General features: G+C 37.8%; 1 protein-coding gene and 1 pseudogene across 1 annotated transcript in view; both read left to right on the top strand.

Moving 5' to 3' along the window:
* The first annotated feature begins 23 nt into the window (after positions 1 to 23).
* The window catches only part of EFCAB5 (EF-hand calcium binding domain 5), a 111,661-nt gene continuing 85,434 nt past the window's right edge, over positions 24 to 26,250 (top strand). Inside the window, exons 1-4 of the mRNA XM_075994287.1 lie at positions 24 to 197; positions 569 to 634; positions 1,933 to 2,029; positions 12,682 to 13,252. Of these exons, the coding sequence (XP_075850402.1) occupies positions 156 to 197; positions 569 to 634; positions 1,933 to 2,029; positions 12,682 to 13,252 (776 nt within the window). The 5' untranslated portion in view covers positions 24 to 155. The remainder of the gene's footprint in view (positions 198 to 568; positions 635 to 1,932; positions 2,030 to 12,681; positions 13,253 to 26,250) is intronic.
* LOC105857903 (V-type proton ATPase subunit B, brain isoform pseudogene) lies at positions 17,374 to 20,207 on the top strand (annotated as a pseudogene).

Raw genomic sequence — 26,250 nt, 5'->3', positions numbered from 1 at the left:
ACTTACTGTCATTCAATAGAATGGTGGGGTGAGGTGGGAGTTAGGGGTGACTGAGATTTTGATCTTCCAGTGTATTTGTTGTGTGTTAATATTTTATTTATTTTTGTTATTAATACTGGTCTGGTAATACCTGTCCGTGTCTTTTAGTGGTTAAGATGAATGAGTCAACATCTCAAGAGGAACCCAAACATGCTCAGGTTCTTGTCCTACATAGGTTTCTAACCATTTATGAAAGGATTTGAGATTCAACATTCTTGGGAAAATCAAAATGCAAGATCATTTAATTATTTCTCTTTGAAGTATTCTACATCAGGTTTTGACAGAAAACACTGAAAGGGGGGGTTAAAAATAATTGTTGGGTCACAGTGACCCGCTTTTACGTGGTTGGCATTCCTTAATTATATATAACAAGTCTGTTACTGTTTGAACTTGTTCATACAACTACTTGGTGTAATTTTATTTGGTATGATATATATTCATTATGTGAAAAATTTTAAAATAAAAAGCTTGTTGTGTTAAAGTTTAAGCTCCTTTCAGATACCACTTACTAACACAGTTTCCATTTCAGGAAAACGGAAAAGAAAACAATGAAAAGAAACAGGACTCAAATGAAGTGAAAGAAGAGCTTAATAAGGTAGAGTGGTCATGAATAATCAGATGTTAATGCTGGAGAATAAACTGGATAAATTAATTTTCTTATAAAAAAGAAAAGATGTGGGTATTCAAAAAGGTAAACAAAATGGCTAGTGGCAAAAAACAAATTCATGTTGATTATTAAGCTGACTCATTCAAGTAAGTTGTAGGAACCTCACATAGAGATAAATTATTTGTGAAGAACTGTTATAAATTACAAAAAAATAAAGGTTGCTTTCTAAAATCAGAACTATTAATTACAGTAACCACTTGTTTTTAGGGTAACTTTACTATGATTCTGAAAATGTAATTTCCATGTTAATCGTTTAATTAACTTTGTGTTTAAATAAATACAAGACTACAATAAAGAAGAACATTTTATAGAAAAGGGAAGGCAATTGAAAATAGTTATATAGATTCACCACTAGGTTAACTAATGTGAGTTTTAAAAATATCATGTTATCATTTTTTAAAAGTACATCAACATGAGTACAAAAAGCTATTTTTTCACTATTATTCATCAAATTAACCCTTGATTTCCTCAATTAAGAAGAAATGTTGGCTGGGCGTGGTGGCTCACGCCTGTAATCCTAGCTCTCTGGGAGGCCGAGGCGGGCGGATTGCTCGAGGTCAGGAGTTCAAAACCAGCCTGAGCAAAAGCGAGACCCCGTCTCTACTATAATAGAAAGAAATTAATTGGCCAACTAATATATATATATAAAAAAACTAGCCGGGCATGGTGGCGCATGCCTGTAGTCCCAGCTACTTGGGAGGCTGAAGCAGAAGGATTGCTTGAGCCAGGAGATTGAGGTTGCTGTGAGCTAGGCTGACGCCATGGCACTCACTCTAGCCTGGGCAACAAAGCGAGACTCTGTCTCAAAAAAAAAAAAAAGAAGAAGAAATGTTGTTCTTTTCAGCACAAACAGAAAGCCAGTAAAAGAGTAGCATTTCCAAAGGTCTGATTTCCCTATGTTATGGTCTCAAATTGTATTTCTATAAAGTATTGTATCATTCAAGGATTAATGTACATCTAAAATGATATTCCTAGCTTATTACTTTGTTAGTAATAAGAAGATGTAATGACATATTGGGCCAATGCACTTTATCTTGTAAATGCAGTAAACAGACTGTGATTACTGCTTTTCTTCTAATACACAGCATTAGATCCTAGAAAAATTAAGTAGGAAAGTTTGGTGAACTCCTACAAGGCAATTAACTCTCCTTTAATTGAGAGAACTGATGCAACTTTGAGGAAAAGCAAGTCATTTTGAAATTGGTGTTTCTTTTCTCCTTTCAAAGAATTCACAAATTGTACAAGATGTTTCTGTAATAGAGACCAGCAACAATGAGGTGGAAAAAGCAACGGATGAAGAGATGAATGAAATCCAGTCTCAAGGTAGAGAGCTAGCCTTTCCCCTATACAACAGAATGTAAAACTATCATTAAATTTCCATTGGGGAACCATTCTTCAAGATTTTGCATTTTAAAAAATATACTCCCAGGTGGTATTTTAAATGTAATGTAGGAAATAGTTTAAAATGTATTCCCTTCACCTATTAATGCTTTTGGTGCAATTTTATGACTATCCATCTTATACTTAAAGAAAAAATTTATCTAAGAGAGCTGATTGACACCTAGCAGACAACCCATTAATACAAAAATAAAATGAAGAACTCTAGTGATTTAGCTGCTTATTGTTCTTGGTCCTGTTTATTCTTTTTACTCTTATACTTGATTTCATATATGTTCTGTTTGATCCAAAACTTGATTCCTAGCCCCATCTTTTACACAAATTTCACATAATTATGCAGATTGAAATTCTACAGGATTGAAAAGGCAACAAATAAGTGAATATTCATCTCTTTCACTATAGTTCTTCTAATTTCACTATAGTTCTTCTAATGAAATCTTTTACAAACAGAAATCCTGTATAATATTTAAAATTTGACAATTTTACTATAAATTTCCTTCAATTCAACTTGAAAGTATTGAGTGTTTAGTATATGCTAGGCTGGGCTAGGCTGAATTATAATAATTATCAAAGTGTTTTTAAACTGTAAATTGTTAAATGGACTCTAGTTATAACTTTTAGGTGATTACTTTTTTCCAAAGTGTTCTTGGGTCTTTTAAACCAATTAAGGGTAATTATTTACTATTTATTCTTATGAATACATTTTTAATACATACTCATCAAGAACCAAACTTTCCAAAACTTATTTTATATTTCTTATAAACTTAGTACTATTTTTACAACTTCAATAACCAAAAATTTTCTTCCTGGCAAGTCTACCTGTCATCTTTCACTTGCCCTCATCGCCTATTTTCCTGATTTTACTTTCTCCTTACCCTAAACTTCTACCTCCAATACTGCATACATATTCTTTGCCTTTACCTTAATCACTTGGGCCAGGTATATAAATTAACTCTTTCATTTTAAACATGCCAAACAAAATTGTGATCTAGATAAAATTTGTTGTGTATTTAATTGGTGTTTACTTTAATCAGTTTGTGGCCAAATTTGCACTTCTCAAACTTCACATTGGTATTCTATCATATAATTTATTGCCTCCCCAGAAAACATATCAAGCAAGAGTTTGTAGTCTTTCCTGTTCTTGTACTTTCACTTTCTCTTACTTATTTCTTTTCAATGTATGGTAAAGGGAAGTAAAGGTAAAGGTAAAATTGCAGTGTACTGAAAACACTGCAATTATTTTCAGTACACTGCAATTTTCAAACACTGCAATTTGTTATGGTATCAAATGCAATGCAGTGTACCTATTTGTTCAATCATCAGTCACTATTAAACCTTATATTCTGAATCCCCCCTTTGTGAATATGTGTGTATGTGTAGGTATATACAAAGTAGGAACAGGAACTGTTACTGCAATTTCAACATGCCAAAGGAAGTGTCTTTAACCTTGCTATATACTTGTCAAAATTAAAGTCATGTTACCGTGACAAGCAGTTGCCACAATGCCCTCAAATACATGTCTTTTCTAGAAAATACTGTGGTTAAATGCAGCATGTCAATTCCTCATTTCTTTACCTGGATTATTCTACCAATTCCTCATTTCTTTACCTGGATTATTCTACTTTTCAGGCTATGAGATCAATGTGCATTTTGAGCATTTTTTTAAAACGATGTTTGCTCAGTTCTATTTTTATTACACAGCCCTAAGATTAACAAAGTTTTGTAGGAAACTGCCTTTTTCTATATCTATTGAATTTTAATTTCAGTAGCCTTTAATGGTGCCTCTTTTTCTCCTTCTTTTGCCTCTATTATTCTACATTATGTACAAATATTAAGAAATCTTGATAATAAGGACAAGGCAGCTGAATTTCAGACAGGGCCAGTGTTTAAAGAGAACATCATACAGCTTATCAAGTAGCCCCACTGGGTCAATTTTCACCAGTGTAATTAGCAGCCAGTCCCACTAATGTTATATGCCTCCTTGTGAAGAAAGAGCCCTCTAAGGCTTATTATAATTTATGTTATAATTCATTACTATTTATGTTCTTAAATAGGTTTTATACTGAGGCTGTGCACTAAAAGCAGAAAATGATAAAAGTCACTTACAAGGCTAGAATTATGTTTCAAAATATGTTTAAGGAACTCTTTTGTGTCCCTACTTATTTAGAAAGCATTTATGCCCATAATGCCTGAATAGGTCTTTGTATGTTACAAGGTGGGCAAGTAGAGTGGCAAAGATGTACATGTCAGGGCTTGAAAAGCTCTTAATTCTAGGAAGAGTCTAAGAAAATGATCCTGAAAAGGAATTCTAGTGCTTAGCATAGTGCCTGGTACATAGTGAGAAAACAATAATTATTTATTGAGTGATGTATAAATGAATAGACCAATCTATCTGTAAAAGGTTTAGGAATATCTAGGCACAGACCTGCATGGGGTGGTGGGGAACCAGTACCTCTTTGAAACTATATTTAGTTAAACCTCTGAATTAATTTGCCCTTGGGGCAGGTCTGTAATTTGTGATTCTTGAATTCAGAGGTCACTCAGTCAAAAGACAGCTTCAGATAGGCTTGTTCAGAATCCTGATTTATTGACCCTACTATTGCTGTGCCTCTTTTTCTTTTCATGGTTTTATTGCTCTGAGAGAGAAGCCTTTGACTAGAGTTGTAACCAAACACATGTCTACTTCCATTCTTTGTATCAGTGGGGATAATGCAAGCATAGGATCATTGCTTAGCAACCTGTAATAGCCAAGCACACTAGAGGAGCACTGGCAAGCTGCAATGAAAAGAGAGAATGCCCTAGTTCATGTGTGAGTTTACTAACAAGCCATAACAGATGGGTAGATATTAAGTTACTATACATCTGTAGCTCTACCCTTGAACAGCTCGGGTTTGAACTGTGTTGGTTCACTTACATGTGGATTTTCTTCCACCTCTTCCATCCCTGAGACAGTAAGACCAACCCCTCCTCTTCCTCCTCCTCCTCACCCTACCCAATTTGAAGACGATGAAAATGAAGGCCTTTAAAATGATCTACTTCCACTTAATGAATAGTAGATATATTTTTTCTTCCTTATGATTTTTAAAATAACATTTTCCTTCTCTGGCTTACTTTATTGTAAGTACAGGGTATAATACATATACAAAACGTGTTAATTGACCGTTATGAGTAAGGCTTCTGGTCAACCATAGGCTATTAGTGGCTAAGTTTTAGGGGAGTCAAAAGTTATATTCAGATTTTCAGCTGTGCAGGGGTTGGTGCCCCTAGCCCCTGCCTGCATTTTTCAAGGGTCAATTGTACATTAGAACTTGCAGATTTGAAAGAAATTGCTCTCTTTCATATTTATTTAATAATAATAAAATCATTCCATTAATGAGTATTGTGACAAAACAGAATAGAAACACACCCTTCCCTCCTCCCCCTAAAAAATAGTTAATTTGTTTGCAAATCCAACTGAGAGGTAAGGGGGAACATTATACTATCCTCCTCACTTTCCTCATAGTGGAATAAGAGAATTGGCCAAGGAGGAAATCAAAACTTGGGAGGGAGTTTCATAAATACTATCCACTAATTAGACTTAAGCCATTCTGTAGATGAAATGTTGGCTTTTGAAGAGTTTCTTTAAAGACTATTTAATTTTTCTCCTGGACATAAAGATGGATACTGTCTGGACAGGATTTTATTTTTTAAGACAAGGTCTCGCTCTGTTGCCCTGGCTAGAGGGCAGTCATGTGACCACAGCTCACTGCAACCTCAAACTCCTGGGCTTGTTAGGTCTATCTGGATGTTCCCTGCCCCTCAGTTCCCAGTGTCAAGAGTGAGTACTGGTACCGAGTTGAGCCGATGACGAAATGATCACAAATATAAAGCAATCCCACACAAACAGTTTATTATAGAAAGGAAAGAAACTATACAAAGTGAAAGTAAAGAAGGAAACTACCCAAAGTGAAAATACGTTCCACAGAGAGGAACGGGTCAGTCTCCATGAGTAGAGAAAGACGTTGAAGACTCCCAGATGGTTTCCTTTTATTGGCCTGGTCCCATGAGAGGGCTTAGAGGACGTGTGGGATATTACCAAATGATTATCAGGTGTTCTGCCCTTTTCCTGATTGGTCTCAGTCTTCTCTGCCTCTAGATTTGATCCCTACCTCACATGCTTAAGTGGTTCTCCTCTCTCTACCTCCTGAATAGCCAGGACTATAAGTGCATGCTACAATGCCTAACTAATTTTTCTATTTTTGTAGAGACAGGGACCTCACTCTTGATCAGGCTAGTCTTGAACTCCTGGCCTCAAGTGATCCTCTTGCCTAGGCCTCCCACTGTGCTGGGATTATAAGTGTGAGCCACCGTACCTGGTCCCCTATTATATATTCTTGATCTCACTCTCTTGTATCTCCTCAGATCCTGAGGTAGATGGATCTCTAAATACAGTCAAGCCTATCCCACCCTTAAAGAAGAATCCTTCACCACAAAAAAAGAGAAAAAAAGAAAAATCCTTCCCTTTACAGTCACACTCCTTATAATAATTGTTCACTCATTCAGTCTGCCCTTCATCTCCAAGTTTCTCCTCCATCTGCTGCAGTCTAGGTTCCATTCTCAGTTGCACAAATTGTTTAGTGAAGAAAAACTGAATGCTAAATTCATGTGTACTTTCTACTTCTTATATCACCTAATTTTTCTGCAGCATTTGACACTATTGATCATGTCCTTTTAGTGATATATATATATATATATATATATATTTTTTTTTTTTTCTGCCCAATATCTCTTTTGGAAACCATACTTCCCTTTGTAATCCATTTGGTTCAGATGTGGCTGACCTCACCCCTCCAGATCCAGGAATAGATAGTGATCCAAACCTGACCAATCAGAATTCTCACCACACTTCAACACAGTGGATGGGTCAGAGATAGATATATAATTTATGCCAGGTCAATTAAAACCTTTCTAAGATTTTTACAACGGGAATTTAATGGCAAATCTTTTTTTAAAAGTCAATGGTTGCTGGGCGCAGTGGCTCACGCCTGTAATCCTAGCACTCTGGGAGGCTGAGGCGGGCGGATTGCTCAAGGTTAGGAGTTTGAAACCAGCCTGAGCAAGAGTGAGACCCCGTCTCTACTATAAATAGAAAGAAATTAATTGGCCAACTAATATATATAGAAAAAATTAGCCGGGCCTGGTGGCACATGCCTGTAGTCCCAGATACTCGGGAGGCTGAGGCAGGAGGATTGCTTGAGCCCAGGAGTTTGAGGTTGCTGTGAACTAGGCTGACGCCACGGCACTCATTCTAGCCTGGGCAACAAAGCGAGACTGTGTCTCAAAAAAAAAAAAAAATCAATGGTTATAAGAATTTTGTAAATCTAAAGCTGCTGGTGACTATTTTTATCAACATGTGAGGACAACCTGCCTATAAATTAATACAACAGAGCAAAGCAGAGACTAAGATAGATTTCATCTGTGCCTGAAAACAGTCATATCCCTGGACCTTCCAGCTATATGAGCTAATCATTCCATTTTTAATTTAAGCTATGCGAGATAGATTTCTATTGCTCACCACTGAGAGAGCTTTAATAATGCATCCTTCTTGAAACTATTTCCTCTTATGGTTTTTGTAATTCTAATCTATCCTGTTTTCCTCCCCATTCCTGAGTCACTCTCAAACTCCTGGGTAGATATCCTTTTAGTCTTTCCTTAAAAATATTTCCCAAGATTTCTTTCTCCATCCTCTTCTCATTTTCTCTGAGTAAGCTCATCCTAAAATAACAATAACTACAAATTTTTTAGTATCTAGAGATATAAAGATATATTATTTTCTCATAATAATTATCCTGCAAATAATTATTATTTACACTTTACAGAAGTAGAAAATGAATTTTAGAAGTTAAGCAATTTGCTCTAAGTCACTTAGCTAGTAAGTGTTAGAGCTGGAATTTGAACCCTGGTTTCTCTGATTTCAGGGCCCATAATATTTTTTTTAACAGAACATTTATTCATTCATCAAATATCTGAGTGCTTACTATGTTTCTGACATGGTTCTCACCACTGGGAATTCAATAGTAACCAAGACAGACAAAGTCCCTGTGTTAATCTGTCTTAATCTTAATTTTTAAAGATGGGTGAGAGACAGATAATTCCTCCAAAAACAAAACAAAACAAAAACTCATGGTTTTAGCCAGAGCAATAAGCCAAATAAAAGAAATAAAAGCTATAAAGATTGTAAAGGAAGAAGAAAAAATTCATTTTTTTGCAGATGACATGATTGTGAACATAGTCATTGATGTAAATTTATCAAGTCTTCTAGATACAAAGTCAATATACACAAACTAGCTATACTTCTCTATATTAGCAATAAACAATTAGAAAATGAAATTAAAAAAATATAATTTTAAGTAGTCCAGCTACTCGGGAGGATTGCTTGAGCCCAGGAGTTTGAGGTTGCTGTGAGCTAGGCTGACGCCACAGCACTTACTCTAGCCTGGGCAACAAAGTGAGACTCTGTCTCAAAAAAAAAAAATAAAACATTTTAAATTGGTTATTAACTACTAGTTCCTAGGAAATCAATTTATTTTTGTATTTTAATCTTGTATCTTGCCTCATTTATATGGTAGGACTTTAAAAAAAAACATAAAATTTAACATTTAAACTGTGCTAAAGTATAAAATTCAGTGCAATTAAGTAAATTCACTATGTTATGCAACCATCACCATTGTCTAGTTCCAGAAAATTTTCATCACTGCACATGGAAACTCCATTTGGTAAGCCTTTTAAAGCTGAAGATCTGTGTCTTCCTTCAGTTTTAAGAGATAGTCTTGCATTATTTCTTTGAATATTTCCTTATATTTACACTCTTGGTTCACTTCTTCTGACACTTTTATAAGGTGAATATTAAAAGTTCTGGATCTATTCTCTCTTATCATTTTCTGTGCTTTTTTGATCCAACTAGGCTTAATATTCCAGCTTGATGGTTGGTTGTGGAGTATTTTCTGATGTTCAAGTCAATGTATTGATGGCTTTTTTTCAACAACAATTCTGTTTCATCTCCAAGTGTTTTCTCTCTCTCTCTCTTTATTGGTTTGCTGAGTTTTTCATGTTTAAATAAACTTTAAATTTTAGATTACTTTTAGATTTATGAAAAAATTGTGAAGACAATGCAAAGAGTTCCTATCTGTCCCACAGTTTTACCTATTACTAATATCTTACATTAATATGTCACATTTTTAACAATTAATTAACCAATATTAATAATTATTATTAATGAAAGTCCATACTTTATTCAGATTTTCTTAGTTTCTACCTAATGTCCTCTTACTGTTCTAGAATCCTATCTGGGATACCATATTATATTTAATTTCATGTCTGTTTAGACTTTTCTTTGCTCTGACAGTTTCTCAGTTTTCCTTGTTTTCAATGACCTTGACAGTATTAAAGAGTACTGTCAGGTATTTTTGAAAATTTCCCTTAGTTGGGATTTGTCTCATGTTCTTTTTTTCATGATTAGACTGGGGTTATAGTCTTATGGGAGGAAGACTACAGAGGTAAAATACCACTGTCATCACATCATATCAAGGGTATATGCTATCAACATGACTTACAACTGTTGATATAAATATTGATCATCAGCCTGGGATAGTATTTGTCATGTTTCTCAACTGTGAAGTTATTATCCTCCCCATTTCCATACTGTACTCTTTGAGAGGAAGTCACTATGTGCATCCCACACTTAAGGAGAGGGGAGTTATGCTCTGCATCCTTGAGTGCAGAGTATCTACAAAAATTATTTGGAATATATCCACACAGGAGATTAGTCTATTCTGCCCCATTTATTTATTTACTGTAGTGTGTGTGTGTGTGTGGGGGGGGGTTGTTTGTTTGGTTTTTTGGCACTTCCTTACTTTCTGGCACCACAAGATGCTCCAGGCTCATCTTATTTTTATTATTTATTTATTTATTTTGAGACAGGGTCTCACTCTATCACCCAGGCCAAAGTGCAGTGATTTGATCTTTGTTACTACAACCTCCAACTCCTGAGCTCAAGCAGTCCTCCTGCCTCAGCTTCCCCAGTAGCTGGGACTACTGGTACACACCACCACACCCAGCTAATTTTTCTATTTTGTGTAGAGACATGTTCTTACTCTTGCTCAGGCTGGTCTTGAACTCCTGAACTCAAGCAATCCTCCCACCTCAGCCTCCCAGAGTGCTAGGATTACAGGCATAAGCCACCATGCATGGTCTCATTTTGTATATTTCTTGCCCCAGTCCTATAATCAGCCATATCTTTGAGGAGTCCTGATTGTTTTTATTTATTTATTTTTATTTATTTATTTATTTTTGAGACAGAGTCTCACTTTGTTGCCCAGGCTAGAGTGAGTGCCATGGCGTCAGCCTCGCTCACAGCAACCTCAATCTCCTGGGCTCAAGCGATCCTCCTGCCTCAGCCTCCCAAGTAGCTGGGACTACAGGCATGCGCCACCATGCCCGGCCAATTTTTTGTATATATATATTTTTTTAGTTGGTCAATTAATTTCTTTCTATTTTTGGTAGAGACAGGGTCTCGCTCAGGCTGGTTTCGAACTCCTGACCTTGAGCAATCCGCCTGCCTCGGCCTCCCAAAGTGCTAGGATTACAGGCGTGAGCCACCGCGCCCGGCCCTGATTGTTTTTAAATTGGAGAATGATATTAGAAACTAAGATGTAAGCACTAGATATCCAAGTTCTCATAATTGTTCTTTTTAAATAACATTCATAACGTTTTCATTTCTTCTAATTTCTCTGCTCTGAGAATATTAATTATAATTTGTTTAGAAACTCTTTACATTTGTTCTATTTAATGATATTTCCTTGGGTGGTATTAGTTATTATGTTTGTTGAATTTAGTCCTGGAGATGACTTTCTTTAAATATTCCATGCATCTTATACATGTGTACTTACATTTGCATTTGAGATTCCCTGTTTGCTTTCCTGTGGGTAGAGTTTCTGTGTTTTCTGTAGCCTGCTGCCAGTGATTGTGGAGAAGGAACAAGATGTGCAGACAGTGAAGTCTGTCAATAATTCATTTTGTGTGTGTGTGAAAATTCTGCCTCTCTAACCTAAACATCAGTACTCCTTATGCCAGTATAAGGGTGACCACCTCTGGTGCCTGATAATTTGCATAATAAAAATACACAATGGTCACTCTTTCCCCTACTACCCATATCTACATCCTCTAAACTTGAGATGCCTCAAAGCTGCTCCCAAATGTCACAGTGGTCTCCTCTTGTATCTTTTTAGTTACATCGTTTCATCAAACAGTGAATCCCACTTGCCTTACATTTTTTCAGAGATCCTCTAGATTTCTAACTGAAGGCCCCCTTCATGATTGCAGCATTCTTATGCTATATTTTAAAAACACACATACAACATTTCCTGTCATTTCTAGATATTTTGGTAGGTAGGGAATATAGATGCCTGTTCTCAGGCCACCATCTTGGTCTAATATCTCTATCCTGCATTTGTAAAATGAAAATATGAATGAGACTGGAAATATAAGAATGGGAAGAAATGTATTTAAATGTATATGTGTGGTAGACAGCACACATTTTCCCACCTTTTTGCCTGCAAACTGAATCTCAATTTTGTAGTAGATGAAAATCACCTGACATCAGAGAAATTTGGTTCAAACCCTGACATTAAGAAATAAATTATAGATGAGTGAGGTGGCTCACATTTGTAGTCTCAGGTACTCGGGAAACTGAGGTGGGAGGATATTTTGAGGCTAGGAGTTTGAGACCAGCCTGGGCGACATAGTGAGACCCTGTCTCTAAAAAAAACAAAAAAGAAAGAAAGAAATTATGATTGGCTAAAATTATGCATACAGCCTGAGCAACACGGTGAGATCCTGTCTCCAAAAAATAGAAAAAATTAGTCAGGCATGGTGGTGGGTGCCTGTAATCACTTAGAAGGCTGAGGCAGGAGGATCAATCACTTGAGCCCAAGAGTTTGAGGTTACAGTGAGCTATGACCACACCAGTGCATTCTAGCCTGGGCAACAGAGTGAGACCCTGTCTCAAAAACAAAGAATCAAACAAACTATTCCTAGTAATCCCATTTACCTTTACCAGTGATTGGTCTAGGTATGGGCACGTTTCCTAGTTAGGACCAGTGAAATGTAAAGAGAAGTCTTAGAGCAGGGAGTCTGGGATCTTTTCCTCTTTGATAGTAAAACAGAGCTTCAAGAGGAGAAAGCTCCTTTGTTCTCTATCCTTTTTTTCTGTGAGGAAGTGATGGCTGGAACTGTCACACAATAGCCATTGTGTGATCATGAGGTACAAGCACAAAAAAATGAACGAAAAGCAACAGAAACAGGCTAGGTACTTAATGAAATCACTGAACTGCTGAATGACTTCTGATTGAGTCAACAATAAATGACTTTATGGTTAAAGTCACTGTTGTCTGATTTTCCGTTACTTTCAGCTGATAGTGTTACAATACACGGTGTAAATGGATATTAAAAAAACCTTTTTCCTAATATTATTCTGAAGTCACATAGATCAAAATCTACTTCTAATATTTCTTACATTTCACTTTTTTTTTTCCTCTCAGAAATGAACCTGGAGGGACAGCCAAACGTCTCATCTGGTTTGACAATGGACTCTAAACTCTTACAGAATGTTGTAGTTAGAAAACCTGCAAAAGTCATTTTTGCTTTAGATAAATCTGAACTGAAATCAAAGCTAGAACAACCATGGAAGAAAAATCTTTTTGAAAGAGTGGAGGCAAGAGCCCAAGCAATGCAGCAGAAAATAATAGCTAAGGATCACCTAAAGAAGGAATTAGAAAAAAAGGCTGAAAAAAGAATTCCTAGGGATAATTTGGCTAAAGAGTGGTTTAATACAGAAAGCATGACACTGAGTACTCGTGCATATTTGCTTGACAAGCTTCTACCCACCTTAGTTCCTGGAGTGGAAAACATGTTAGCGCAAGTGGAAAAGAAGAAGCTTTTGACAGAAGCTGATATTCCAACCAAGTTTGATCCAATTAATCATTTGGGGGAATATTTAATGAGAAACAATCCTGGTTATATCAAACACCCAGGGATGTCTGGTTACCAGAGGGTGATGAAAGAGGTCACAGAAGACCTGAAGATATATGTTCCCGACACTATCTCCAACAGGTACAATTTGTCATATTTTCAATTGATGATCTGTCTCCTTACATTGAAAAATTAGTAGAACAATAACAATCACACAAATAGGACTTAAAAGAAGTGATGTTTTAGTTATTCAAAAAGTATTTATTGGCCAGGCGCGGTGGCTCACGCTTGTAATCCTAGCACTCTGGGAGGCCGAGGCGGGCGGATTGCTCAAGGTTAGGAGTTCAAAACCAGCCTGAGCGAGACCCTGTCTCTACTATAAAAAAAAAAATACAAAGAAATTAATTGGCCAACTAATATATATATATATATAAAATTAGCTGGGCATGGTGGCGCGTGCCTGTAGTCCCAGCTACTCGGGAGGCTGAGGCAGAAGGATTGCTTGAGCCCAGGAGTTTGAGGTTGCTGTGAGCTAGGCTGACGCCATGGCACTCACTCTAGCCTGGGCAACAAAGTGAGACTCTGTCTCAAAAAAAAAAAAAAAAGTATTTATTAAGCTACTTCTGTGTGCTTCACTTTTTTTGAGGCACTGTGAAGATTAATGAAGTATATTAAATAAGTTCCTTGTGTTCATAGATTTAATTGTCTCACTAGGACTCCAAATGTATATTGATTTGTATTTTTATTTGTCTCTCTGCACCAGAAAGGAAGCTATAGGAGAGTTGGTACTTTTTAAAACTTCAACTTTCTACATAAGCAATATATTCACCTGTTCAAAATAAAAAGTTGTACAGTGAAAAGTTTCCCTCCCATTCTCCTCCTCCATCTACCCTGTCCTTACTTCTGCCGTAGATAACTACTCTTCTTAATTTTTCTATGGATCCTTATAGAGTTTCTTTATGCATACATAAGCAAATGCATATGTGTATTCTTGATTTTCTTCCTTTAACACAAAAGTGTGTGCTATTTGTTACAAATAGTTATCCATTTTTTGCCTGCCAAAAATCTTCTTCATGCAGAAGATTTATTTCTGTGTAGTCAAATTTAAGTGTTATTTTATGGCACCTGGATTTTGAGTCAATGTTACATTTCAAAATATTAGAAGAATTCTCCCATGTTCTGGAATTATTATGATTTAAATTTTCATTTTAAATATTGATTCATTTGGAATTTATCTTAGTATAACATGTAAAGTAAGGATCCAACTGCATCCTTTTTCGAATGGCTACTGAGTAGTCTCAAGAATTGTTGAGTAATCTATCTTTGCCCCACTGGTTTGAGATGAACCTTTATTATTAAATCCCTAAATATTTTGGAGTGTATTTCTGTATTTTTCTATTCGATGCCAGTGGTTTATCTCCTTTTCTTGCACTATTACCACACTGCTTTAATTATTAAGACTTTTAAATATATTTTAATAAATCTGACAGTGCTGGTCCCCACTATTTGCTCTTCTTTTTTTCTGATGTCTCTTGGCTATTCTCTCATATTTACTTTTTTAATATGAGCATTAGGATTAACTTGTCTACTTGAAAAAAAAGTGGAGAAAGGAAATCAAAGCAATACTTATAGGAATGTTTATTGATTATATTTTTTATTAACTTAACCAACATCTTTAGTAATGAGTGTTTCTATCTGAGAATAGGTATCTTTCCATTTGCTCATCTTATTTTGTATCCATCACTATTGTCTTCAAAGTTTTTTTATATAGGTTTTGCATCTCTTGTTTTAGATTTATTGCTAGTTAGTTTTTGTTGCTATTATAAGTGAGAATTTCTTCTTTTATTACATTTTCTATCTGGATGTAGTCTGAAGATATAAAAGCTATTAATTCCTGTATAATTTAGTGCCCTGCTACCTTGCTGAATTCTCTTACAATGAAATTTTAGTTGATTTTTTGGGTTTTCTAGGGAGGCAACCATATTGTTTTCAAATAATAGTAGTTTTCCTTCTTCCTTTTCAATTTTTATACTTCTAACATCTTTTTCTTACCTAATAGCATTGGCTATTACCTCCAATACAATGCTAAATAATAGAGGTGATCCAGGCATCCTTGTCTTCTTATGTCTTTAGTAGAAATGCCTCTTATGTTACTGCTTCACCTTGCAGTTTTTAAAAATATATATGTAAGTTCTATATATGTGGATCTGAAGAATATTTGATCACAATAGGAAAAGTACCTAATTTCTTTTTTATGGAAATTGGCTGAGCATAATTTATTCATGAAAGGCAGAAACGCTGAATTAATAAAATACATGAGTATGTAAACTTATAGCTGCATAAAGATCTGTAGAAAATATAAAAGCCAAGCTCCATGTGTTAACAGAAACCCTTAAGGTATGGCCACTTGGTCCTTTCTTTTTTTTTTTTATTTCAGCATGTTATGGGGGTACAAATGTTAAGGTTACATATAGTGCCCTTGCCCTCTCCCCACTCGAGTCAGAGCTTCAAGCGTGACCATCTCCCAGATGGTGCACATCTCACTCATTATGTATGTATATACCCACCCCCCTCCCCCCCTGCCCAATACCCTATTACTGTAGTACCTATGTGTCCACTTAGGTGCTGCTCAGTTAATACCAGTTTGCTGGTGAGTATATGTGGTGCTTATTTTTCCATTCTTGGGATACTTCACTTAGTAGTATGGGTTCCAGCTCTAACCAGGAAAATATAAGATGTGCTATATCACCGTTGTTTCTTAGAGCTGAATAGTACTCCATGGTATACATATACCACATTTTATTAATCCATTCTTGGATTGATGGGCACTTAAGCTGTTTCCACAGCCTTGCAATTATGAATTGTGCTGCTATAAACATTCGAGTGCAGGTGTCTCTTTTGTAGAGTGTCATTGGATCTTTTGGGTAGATGCCCAGCAATGGGATTGCTGGATCAAATGTAGATCCACTTGTATCACTTTAAGGTATCTCCTTATTGCTTTCCACAGAGGTTGAACTAGTTTGCAGTCCCACCAGCAGTGTAGGAGTGTTCCTCTCTCTCCACATCCATGCCAGCATTTATTATTTGGAGACTTTTTGATAAAGGCCATTCTCACTGGAGTTAAGTGATATCTCATTGTGGTTTTGATTTGCATTTCCCTGATGATTAGAGATGTTGAGCATTTTTTCATATGTTTTCTGGCCATTCTTCTGTCTTCTTTAGAAAAGTTTCTGTTCAAGTCCTTTGCCCACTTTTTAATAGGGTTGTTTGATTTTTTCTTGCTGATTTTCGTGAGTTCTAAGTATATTCTAGTTATTAGCCCCTTATCAGATGCGTAGGATGCAAAAATTTTCTCCCATTCTGTAGGTTGTCTGTTTACTTTCATGACTGTTTCTTTGGCTGTGCAGAAGCTTTTTAGTTTGATCATATCTCATTTATTTATTTTTGTTGCTGCTGTGATTGCCTTTGGGGTCTTCTTCATAAATTCTTTGCCTAGGCCAATGTCTAGGAGAGTATCTCCAACATTTTCCTGTACCTAATTTCTATCTTACAGAATAATTTTTAAAAATCAAGACTGGTTGTTGGTTTTGCCAAATACTTTTCAATACCTATAGAGATGATAATTTTCACCCGAGATCCATTAATGATGAATTTTATTAGATTTCCTAATATTGAACTATCTTAGAATTCCTGAAATAAATCCCACATGGTTGCTGTATGTTTGGTTACATAGTCTTCCTACTAGTAAGACAGAATATTTTTTTGCTTTTTTTTTTTTTTTTTGAGACAGAGTCTTGCTTTGTTGCCCAGGCTAGAGTGAGTGCCGTGGCGTCAGCCTAGCTCACAGCAACCTCAAACTCCTGGGCTCAAGGGATCCTCCTGCCTCAGCCTCCCAAGTAGCTGGGACTACAGGCATGTGCCACCATGCCCGGCTAATTTTTTGTATATATTAGTTGGCCAATTAATTTCTTTCTATTTATAGTAGAGACGGGGTCTCGCTCTTGCTCAGGCTGGTTTTGAACTCCTGACCTCGAGCAATCCGCCCGCCTCGGCCTCCCAGAGAGCTAGGATTACAGGCGTGAGCCACCGCGCCCGGCCTATTTTTTTGCTTTTAATTACAGATTTTCAGAATATTATATACATCTATATCTACCTACCTATCAATAGTCACCACCAGTGGCAGCACATGAAAACCTTTTTCCCTTATTGGGGAAGGGTTCTTTTTTTTAGTATCATTACGGATGCATGGGTTTTAGTATATATTCAATGGCGGCGCTGCTGCTGGGCCAGTCGGGACGGAGGAGACAAGATGGCACTGCGGGCGATGCGGGGGATTGTGAACCGGGCCGCGCCCCAGCTACCCGTGTCCACCAGCGGGCCGGTGGTGGGATCTCGGGAGCAGGTGCTGGCGGTTAGTCGGAACTACCTCTCCCAGCCTCGCCTCACATACAAGACAGTATCAGGAGTCAATGGTCCACTAGTGATCTTAGATCATGTTAAGTTTCCCAGATATGCTGAGATTGTCCACTTGACATTACCAGATGGCACGAAGAGAAGTGGACAAGTTCTAGAAGTTAGTGGTTCCAAAGCAGTGGTTCAGGTATTTGAAGGGACTTCAGGTATAGATGCCAAGAAAACGTCCTGTGAGTTTACTGGGGATATTCTCCGAACACCAGTGTCTGAGGATATGCTTGGTCGGGTATTCAATGGATCAGGAAAACCCATTGACAAAGGTCCTGTTGTACTGGCTGAAGACTTTCTTGATATTATGGGTCAGCCCATCAATCCTCAGTGTCGAATCTACCCAGAGGAAATGATTCAGACCGGCATTTCAGCTATAGATGGCATGAACAGTATTGCTAGAGGGCAGAAGATTCCTATATTCTCTGCTGCTGGGTTACCACACAATGAGATTGCAGCTCAGATCTGTCGCCAGGCTGGTTTGGTAAAGAAATCCAAAGATGTAGTGGACTATAGTGAGGAAAATTTTGCAATTGTATTTGCTGCTATGGGTGTAAATATGGAAACTGCCCGGTTCTTCAAATCTGACTTTGAAGAAAATGGCTCAATGGACAATGTCTGCCTCTTTTTGAACTTGGCTAATGACCCAACCATTGAGCGAATCATCACTCCTCGCCTGGCTCTAACCATAGCTGAATTTCTGGCATACCAGTGTGAGAAACATGTATTGGTTATCCTAACAGACATGAGTTCTTATGCTGAAGCACTTCGAGAGGTCTCAGCAGCCAGGGAGGAGGTGCCTGGTAGACGAGGCTTCCCAGGTTACATGTACACAGATTTAGCCACGATATATGAGCGCGCTGGGTGAGTGGAAGGTAGAAATGGCTCGATTACTCAGATCCCTATTCTCACCATGCCTAACGACGATATCACTCACCCCATCCCTGACCTGACTGGGTATATTACAGAAGGGCAGATCTGTGTGGACAGACAGCTGCACAACCGACAGATTTACCCTCCTATTAATGTGCTGCCCTCACTATCACGATTAATGAAGTCTGCTATTGGAGAAGGTATGACCAGAAAGGATCATGCCGACGTCTCCAACCAGCTGTATGCTTGCTATGCTATTGGGAAGGATGTACAAGCCATGAAAGCTGTAGTGGGAGAAGAAGCTCTTACCTCAGATGATCTTCTTTACTTGGAATTTCTGCAAAAGTTTGAGAGGAACTTTATTGCTCAGGGTCCTTATGAAAATCGCACTGTGTATGAGACTTTGGACATTGGCTGGCAGCTGCTCCGAATCTTCCCCAAAGAAATGCTGAAGAGAATCCCTCAGAGCACCCTGAGCGAGTTCTACCCTCGAGACTCTGCCAAGCATTAGCTGCTGCTTCCTCACTGGCCTGGTCCTCTTGTGAAATCCTGGTCTTGTTTTCTTTATTCCTTTCTCCCCCATCCCCACCTTTGTGTTGGAGTTTACCGTGTTACCCTTTAATTAAAAACAAAGAATAGGTAACATATTGTGCCAGTGTTGCAATGTTTTAAACTGCTAACAGACTTTAAAATATCCCCTATTCATAAAACCTGGGTTTTCAGTGCTTTGTTTAAAGTAGCTGCAGGGATGGAGTTTCCTTACTGATGTATGTATTTGTACATAGTGGTGTAGTTAGTTAGGCAATAACGTCCTCATTATTTGGGTCTCTTAGACCTTACCTCTCAACCCCCTGGAAAGTTTCTCTCTGATGTTACAATGCTTTGGTCTCTAAATTAGGGGCAAGATCAGGCCTGAAAGAAATCTCCTTTAAGGAGAGCCACCAAGAGGCTCTTTCCTGAGTGTTTTCTTTCGTGTGCCTGTGGGGCTGTGCTGCTGCGCTAAGCAGATGGTTTTTACTGTCTCCTTGCTCTTTCCTGTACAATGAACCGATTAGCAAAAGGAGTTTCCTTTTCCTATTTAGTAATATGCATTGGGACCCCTGTGCTAACAGTTCTCCCTCTGAGTAACACAGAATCATGCAACTTTTGCACAGCTGGCATTTACCTGAGAGCAGCAAGATGCCTTGTCTCAGTGATATTTACTGGGTTTCCACGCAAAGGAATCACGTGATTGGGTACAATAAAGGAAGAAGAAAGAAAAACCTATATCCATTTTACATTCTGTTGTGCTAACAGTGGTTTAAGTTTCTAAAGTGTTGACCAGATGCTGAAGGCAAGGTGGGAAGTGAAAGCTCTTATGTTTATGGATATTTTAAACTCTGTTAGACAGCAGCCTTTGGAAAATCCCCAATTTGGTTCTGCTTTCTGACCTGTCTCTACCTTTTCAGGGTAATCTTGTGGCACAAGTGATTGCATTTAAAATCAGCTTTAGAGTTTTATTAATTCCTGCTCCTCCCTGGTGCAAGCCCTGAGCTATCTTCTATGCAGTTCTGCTCTGTCTGCTGTTTGGTCTCTTTGTGTTCTTTGTTACTTGGACTTGGGTGCAATAGCAACTTCCCTACTCTGTGCATTCCATCTTTCAAGTTGTGTAAAGTTCTTCACTTTTTTTCTCTGAGGGTCTAGGGGGTGGGGAGAGTCAGCATGATTATATTTTAATGTAGAAAATGTGATATCTGGATATAAGATGAAAATAAATGTTAAATTAAATATATATATATATATATATATATTCAATGTATTTAAAAAGCTAATGGTGTCCATTTGGTGGTCCAACACTGGTATTGTCCACTACAGCCTCATGAAACCTGGTCAATCCATTACAGTGGATGTCTACTGCAACCAATTGGATGAAATAATGAGGATGCTTGTGATTAAGCAGCCAAGACTGGTCAATAGAGACAGGCCAATCCTCTTGCAAGACAACGTTCCACAACGTGTCACACAAACAACACTGCTCAAACTACAGCAGCTGGACTTGGAAACTCTCTGTCACCCACCATATTTGTCAGACTTTGCACCACTGACTACCACTTCTTCCAGGCTTTGGACCACTTCTTGAAAAGAAAAATATTCAATTCTCAACAAGCTGTGGAGAACCTTTCATTACCACACACTCTCCAGGCTTCTTTGCTGCTGGCATAAACAAGCTACACTTATGATGGCAAAACCCTGTCGATAGTTCAGGTGCATATTTTGAGTAATTGTACTGCTTCTTGTTTGATTTATAATAAATTACACTTTTGATTTGAAATTGGACATTTCATATTAAATGGCCTGATGACTTTTAGGTCTATTCCAGCATGGGTGCTCCGGGGCTGCTGTGCAGCTGATGGGTTCAGGGCGGAGCCAGCTGGTGCGCTCCAGCTCCAGCGGGCCCTTCTGGACCCAGGAGCAGACCCTGGTCAAGTTGAAGCCAGATGGGGTGCAGTGGGCAGCTAGTTGGAGGTGTGATCCAGGGCTTTGGAAATGGGGCTGCAACCTGGTGTGATTGAAGATTGTGCCCACAACAGAAGGCTTCCTTGCCTTCTGCAGAGAATGCCCCCTCCTGCAGAGAAAGCCCTTCTACGGTACCCTCATCAACTACGTGAGCCCTGGCCTGTGGTGGCCATGGTCTGGGAAGGGTACAATGTATTCCACCCTCGAGAGCCATGATATGATACACCAACTTGCCTGAGGCTATCCCCGGGACCATACCGGGAGACTTCAGCGTTCACATGAGCAGGAACATTATCCTCGCCAGCAACTCAGTGGAGGAAGCCCCGAGAAGATCCACCTGTGGTTCCAAAGCATTGAGCTGGTGAACTTGGCAGACGGTGTCCAACCACAGCAGCGTCTACCCAGCCTGAGGAGTCAGGCTGTCCTTGGCCGCCCCAGCATCCGTCCAGGACCAACTACCTTGGTCAATAAGAACTCAAGCCCACACTTCTACCATCTCTCCCAGATCATTTTCCTGTCTACTTTCTGCTCTACCTCAGCGCAGAAGCATTTGAGCCACCAACTTGACTTGCATTTTTGTATCCTAAACCAGCATAAGATTGGACCAAATCCTTTCTATACCAAAACGCCAGACATCCTCTGAGGTGTCTTTAACAGTGGATAGTGTGACCTCTCCCTACCCAAAGGAGAGACATTAAAATTAACTGGGCCAAATAAAAGAAGTATAATTTTCAAAACAATGAGTTTATATTGAATTTCATATCAAATATGTTTCAGGATTTTTAATTAATTTCCTTGATTTTATTTTTGTATTTCTTTTTTTCTTACACTGAAAATATAGGTTCCTGACAACATTAATATAATTACTGATTTTTTAATCCTACAATTTACATAAAATAGCTTCAAAATAATAAAACCAACAAGCCTACTAATAATAAAAGTACTAAATGAGGTTTTAGATTTATTTACAGCTTTTTTTGTCTTTGGAATATAACCCACTAAGTGTGTGAGTCTGTGTGTGTGTGTGTGTGTGTGTGTGTGTGTGTGAAAAATGGAGCCATACAAAACTAGAAGAAAGAGACCAGGGGTTAAATTCCTTTAAACCAGGGAAAATCCTTTTTAACCATGACTTAAGATCATGAAAATATTGATAAATTTGATCACATAAAAATAAAAGCTTTTTGCCCGGCAAATTGAGTCACAACTACTCAATTCTGCTGTTATACTGCAAAAGCAGCCATAGACATGTAAATTAATGAGCATGGCTGTATTCCAATGAAACTTTATTTATGGATACTGAAATTTGAATTTCATATAATCTTCAGATGCCACAAAATATTCTTCTTCTTTTGACTTAAAAAAAAAAAACATTTAAAAATGTAACAACTGCACTTAGCTTTAGAGCCATACAAAACCAGGTAGTAGGCCAGATTTGGCCCACAGGTTGTAGTTGGCTGATCCCTGGTCTAAATGACATTCAGTAGGTCTCTTCCAGATTTAAAACGCAAACAATACAATTTGAATCTCTGAACCTTTTCCTGAATCTCCATATTTTCCTTTGACTATCTTCTGGCATGGAGACCTATACTAAAATTTATAAAGGAGCCAAGTGCAGTGGCTCATGACTATAATCCTAACACTTTGGGAGGCCTAGGCAGGAGGATCACTCGAATCCAGGAGTTGGAGACTGGCCTGAGCAATATAGCAAGACTCTGTCACTACAAAAATTAGCCGGCCTAGGTGGCACTCACCTGTAGTCCCAGCTACTCAGGAGGCTGAGGCAGGAGGATCACATAAACCCAAGAGTTGGAAGTTTCAGTGACCCATGAGGATTCCACTGCACTGTAGCCTGGGCAACAGAGCAAGACCCCATCACAAAAAAAAAAAAAAAAAAAAAAGAAAAGTTCCACAGGAGGTTATTATGCACACTAAACTTTCAAGACCAAATTAAAGAGAAACCAACTTAAGAGAGTTTTAGTACTGATGAAAAGTTCCAACAGCATGCAGGAAGCAGAGTCATTAAATTTAATAAATAGCTTAAGGAACATTTCCGCTCACCATCTGTTCTTCCAGAGCAATAAATTAGATTGTATTTAGATCTATGTCTATAAAAAAAAAATCTTACAATTGGGAACCAGTGTCAGGGCTGTAAACCAATATATTGACAAACCCTTCCTCCTATTAGAGATATGTAAATCTCAGTCAGTACATAAAATTCTAGGCATTTATCAATGTCTATAATTAAGAATAGTAATAAGCACACTAGAACTCTTGTGTAGGTTCCATTGCCAACCACTGCCATGACACAAGAGTGTTAGGTTGCTTCACTGATGTGTCTTGAACCGAAAGTCTCTATATTTAGGGTCATTTGAGGATTGATAAGAGTTAATTTTCTATTTCTATTCTAAGCTGTGGTTTCTACTCGAGCAACACTCTTATAGTCATTTCATGAAAGAGTTAATCAAAGATGCTTTGTTTGCCTGGATTCTTAGGATTAAGGCTTCATCTCTCTCTCTGGCAAAAATCCAAGTTCTATATGTCAACAGATGACAGTGTCAGGCATTTGTAGGCTATTCAGAAAACCTAAAGATGCTTTACAATAGCATGTTCTGCTCCCAATGCCTATTGACTTAAAGTATGTACACTCGGCAACCTTAGTAAAAACAGTGCTGCTTAGAAACTCTCTGAACTATATCATTGTTTGTGTTGTCTTCAATTCATTACAGAGCCTTGGAGAAGTCCATTCACTTTAGGAATGAATATTTTCCTTATTTGTATTCAAGGAAAAAGACAAATGAAAATTTTGTTTGGTTTGTCAAGACTCTGTCTTCTGGTGATAACATTAAAGTGTTTATTTGCTTCAACTTGATCCAAAAAGCTTTTATCTACCTATTTCCCAGGACAAAAAGGTGTCTAAGAGCCATAGGTATAGAAGACACTGCTTACTTATTTGGAACAATTTTTATAGTAGTAGCCACTTATCTCAAAAACACAATATCATTGCTGTGTAGGTTTTATATATGCTATATAATTTACTGCTTTTCATCAGCGTTCTTGATGAAGACAGAGAGAGTTAAAGTGGACTTTAATTCTTACATGCAATTTTGCAGAACTATAAAGTAGGTTAGGTTTGTGTCATTTACTTTTCTTCATATCTTCTTCTTTTTTTTTTTTAGTAGTTTCTTAAAGTATCTTTTCCCTCAACTCAGTTCCTCCAGTACTTGGGAATGCATAGGTTATTACCACCTTATTATGAAGTGATAATGAAAACTATTTGCTCTTAAAATAGAATTACAAACTTTTAATAGCCTGGTTATCGTGATGGTTACACATATTCATATATGTGTTAAAATTCATAAAACTATGCACCAAAAAGGGGTAAATTTTACGTTATTAAAAAAATTTTTTTTAAATAGGAAAAAAGGAAAACTATTCATGTTAGAATTTCAGACTATTCCAGAAAATAGGGCCTATATTAAAATTATTTTATTTATTATAATGCCCTGCAGATTAACTCACATAGTGTTCGAGCAACTTATGCAGCTATGGGACAAAAATCTATCATCTGTGTTTCTATTAGAATGTGGCATCTACAACAGGTTCTAAGATCTACTTGCTTTTTGTATTAAAAAATGCCTCAAAATGTCTAACTCATCCATATATGCTGCCAGCACAAGTTCTTGGCAAGATGAAGGGAATGTTTCATCTTCAATATGGGTCTTCTTCAGTTGCCAGGAGACAGTGGCTTCCTAGACAGCTGTCTGTTCATACTACACACCAGCTGCCACCCCTTTACTGAGCCAAAACTTTGTGCTTATGTTATGCTAGGAAATCCCACAGGTGCTTCTCTACAGGTGATATTAGTAATATTAATCATCTTGTCAATCTGTTTTGAATATCAGATTTTATCAATCCAGTAAAGCAGAGTATGCCAAAGTGATTGAATAAATGAGGAAAATATTTTTTACAGTATTCACATGACTATTATACTCAATGGTATGTGGTAGGACTTTATCCAAACAGGTTCTACTTTTGTTCATCCTGAAGCATAATAATAATTTATATACACTGACTAGTTTCATATCCCTCTCTAAGCCATACCCTGTTGTGTATGTATATATACCATTATTAAATAATTATAAATTCAACTATATATGGACTGAGAAATCATGGTCTCCCTGGATGATATTCTTATATTCTGCACCCCACCCTGCAACTTGATATTGAGTAAGTCTCTGTTCTGCTTCAGTGGCATAGAATATTCCTAATGTGAAAGAGACTGAGGTAGACTTCCTGACTTAAGTTCTCTCCAGATATGGCTTGATACCTGGCATACTGTCTGACAAGATGTGGGGGTTGTGAAGTGGAAACATCTGACTATCCAAGATGTCCAGAAATTTTTAGAGTTTGCTATATAATTTCATTAATTCATTTTAAACTATGCAGTAACTGATATCCTCAAAAGAAGATAGGATTTGTATGTTCATAGAAGAGGTTCTGGCCTTCTAATGGCTGAAGACCTTTTATATACAGCTGTCTTTGTTTTTATATCCTCTGTCCTAGCTCAGTCCTACACCACCAAAACAGATGTTTCTCAGCGCCTCCCCCTGCCCCCTGCTGGGGGAATATTTTTGCTCTCTTGGCTTCTGCCTTAATTTTATACTGCTTTTTTTTATTTTTGAGACAGAGTCTCACTCTGTTGCCCAGGCTAGAGTGAGTGCCGTGGCATCAGCCTAGCTCACAGCAACCTCAAACTCCTGGGCTCAAGCAATCCTCCTGCCCCAGCCTCCCAAGTAGCTGAGACTACAGGCATGTGCCACCATGACCGGCTAATTTTTTTCTATATATATTAGTTGACCAATTAATTTCTTTCTATTTATAGTAGAGACAGGGTCTCACTCTTGCTCAGGCTGGTTTCGAACTCCTGACCTCTAGCAATCCGCCCGCCTCGGCCTCCCAGAGTGCTAGGATTACAGGCGTGAGCCACCGCGCCCAGCCTCTGCCTTAATCTTTATTACTTTTCCAGGAAGGCTGCTCAGGTGAGACTCAACCACCTCATTTAGAAATAGGAAATTCTCACCATCAACGCCAGCCTCAAAGCTTGGAGGCACTATGTTGGAGGTACCTAGCATATAATGACAATGACCGCAAAACCCAGATTTAGTTAGATTGCATTCTTTATGCACATCAGTTTGACTATCTCATACATATTAGCCAGCCAGCTATCGTCTCCTAGAATCCAGAGTGCGAGCCTTCTCTGTCTAGAACATTCTTCCCCTCACTTCTTTAGCCGGCTAATTTCTCCTTGT

The sequence above is a fragment of the Microcebus murinus genome, chromosome 18, assembly GCF_040939455.1.
Source record: "Microcebus murinus isolate Inina chromosome 18, M.murinus_Inina_mat1.0, whole genome shotgun sequence".
NCBI lineage: Eukaryota > Metazoa > Chordata > Mammalia > Primates > Cheirogaleidae > Microcebus > Microcebus murinus.
This window is presented reverse-complemented; position numbering and strand designations above follow the sequence as displayed.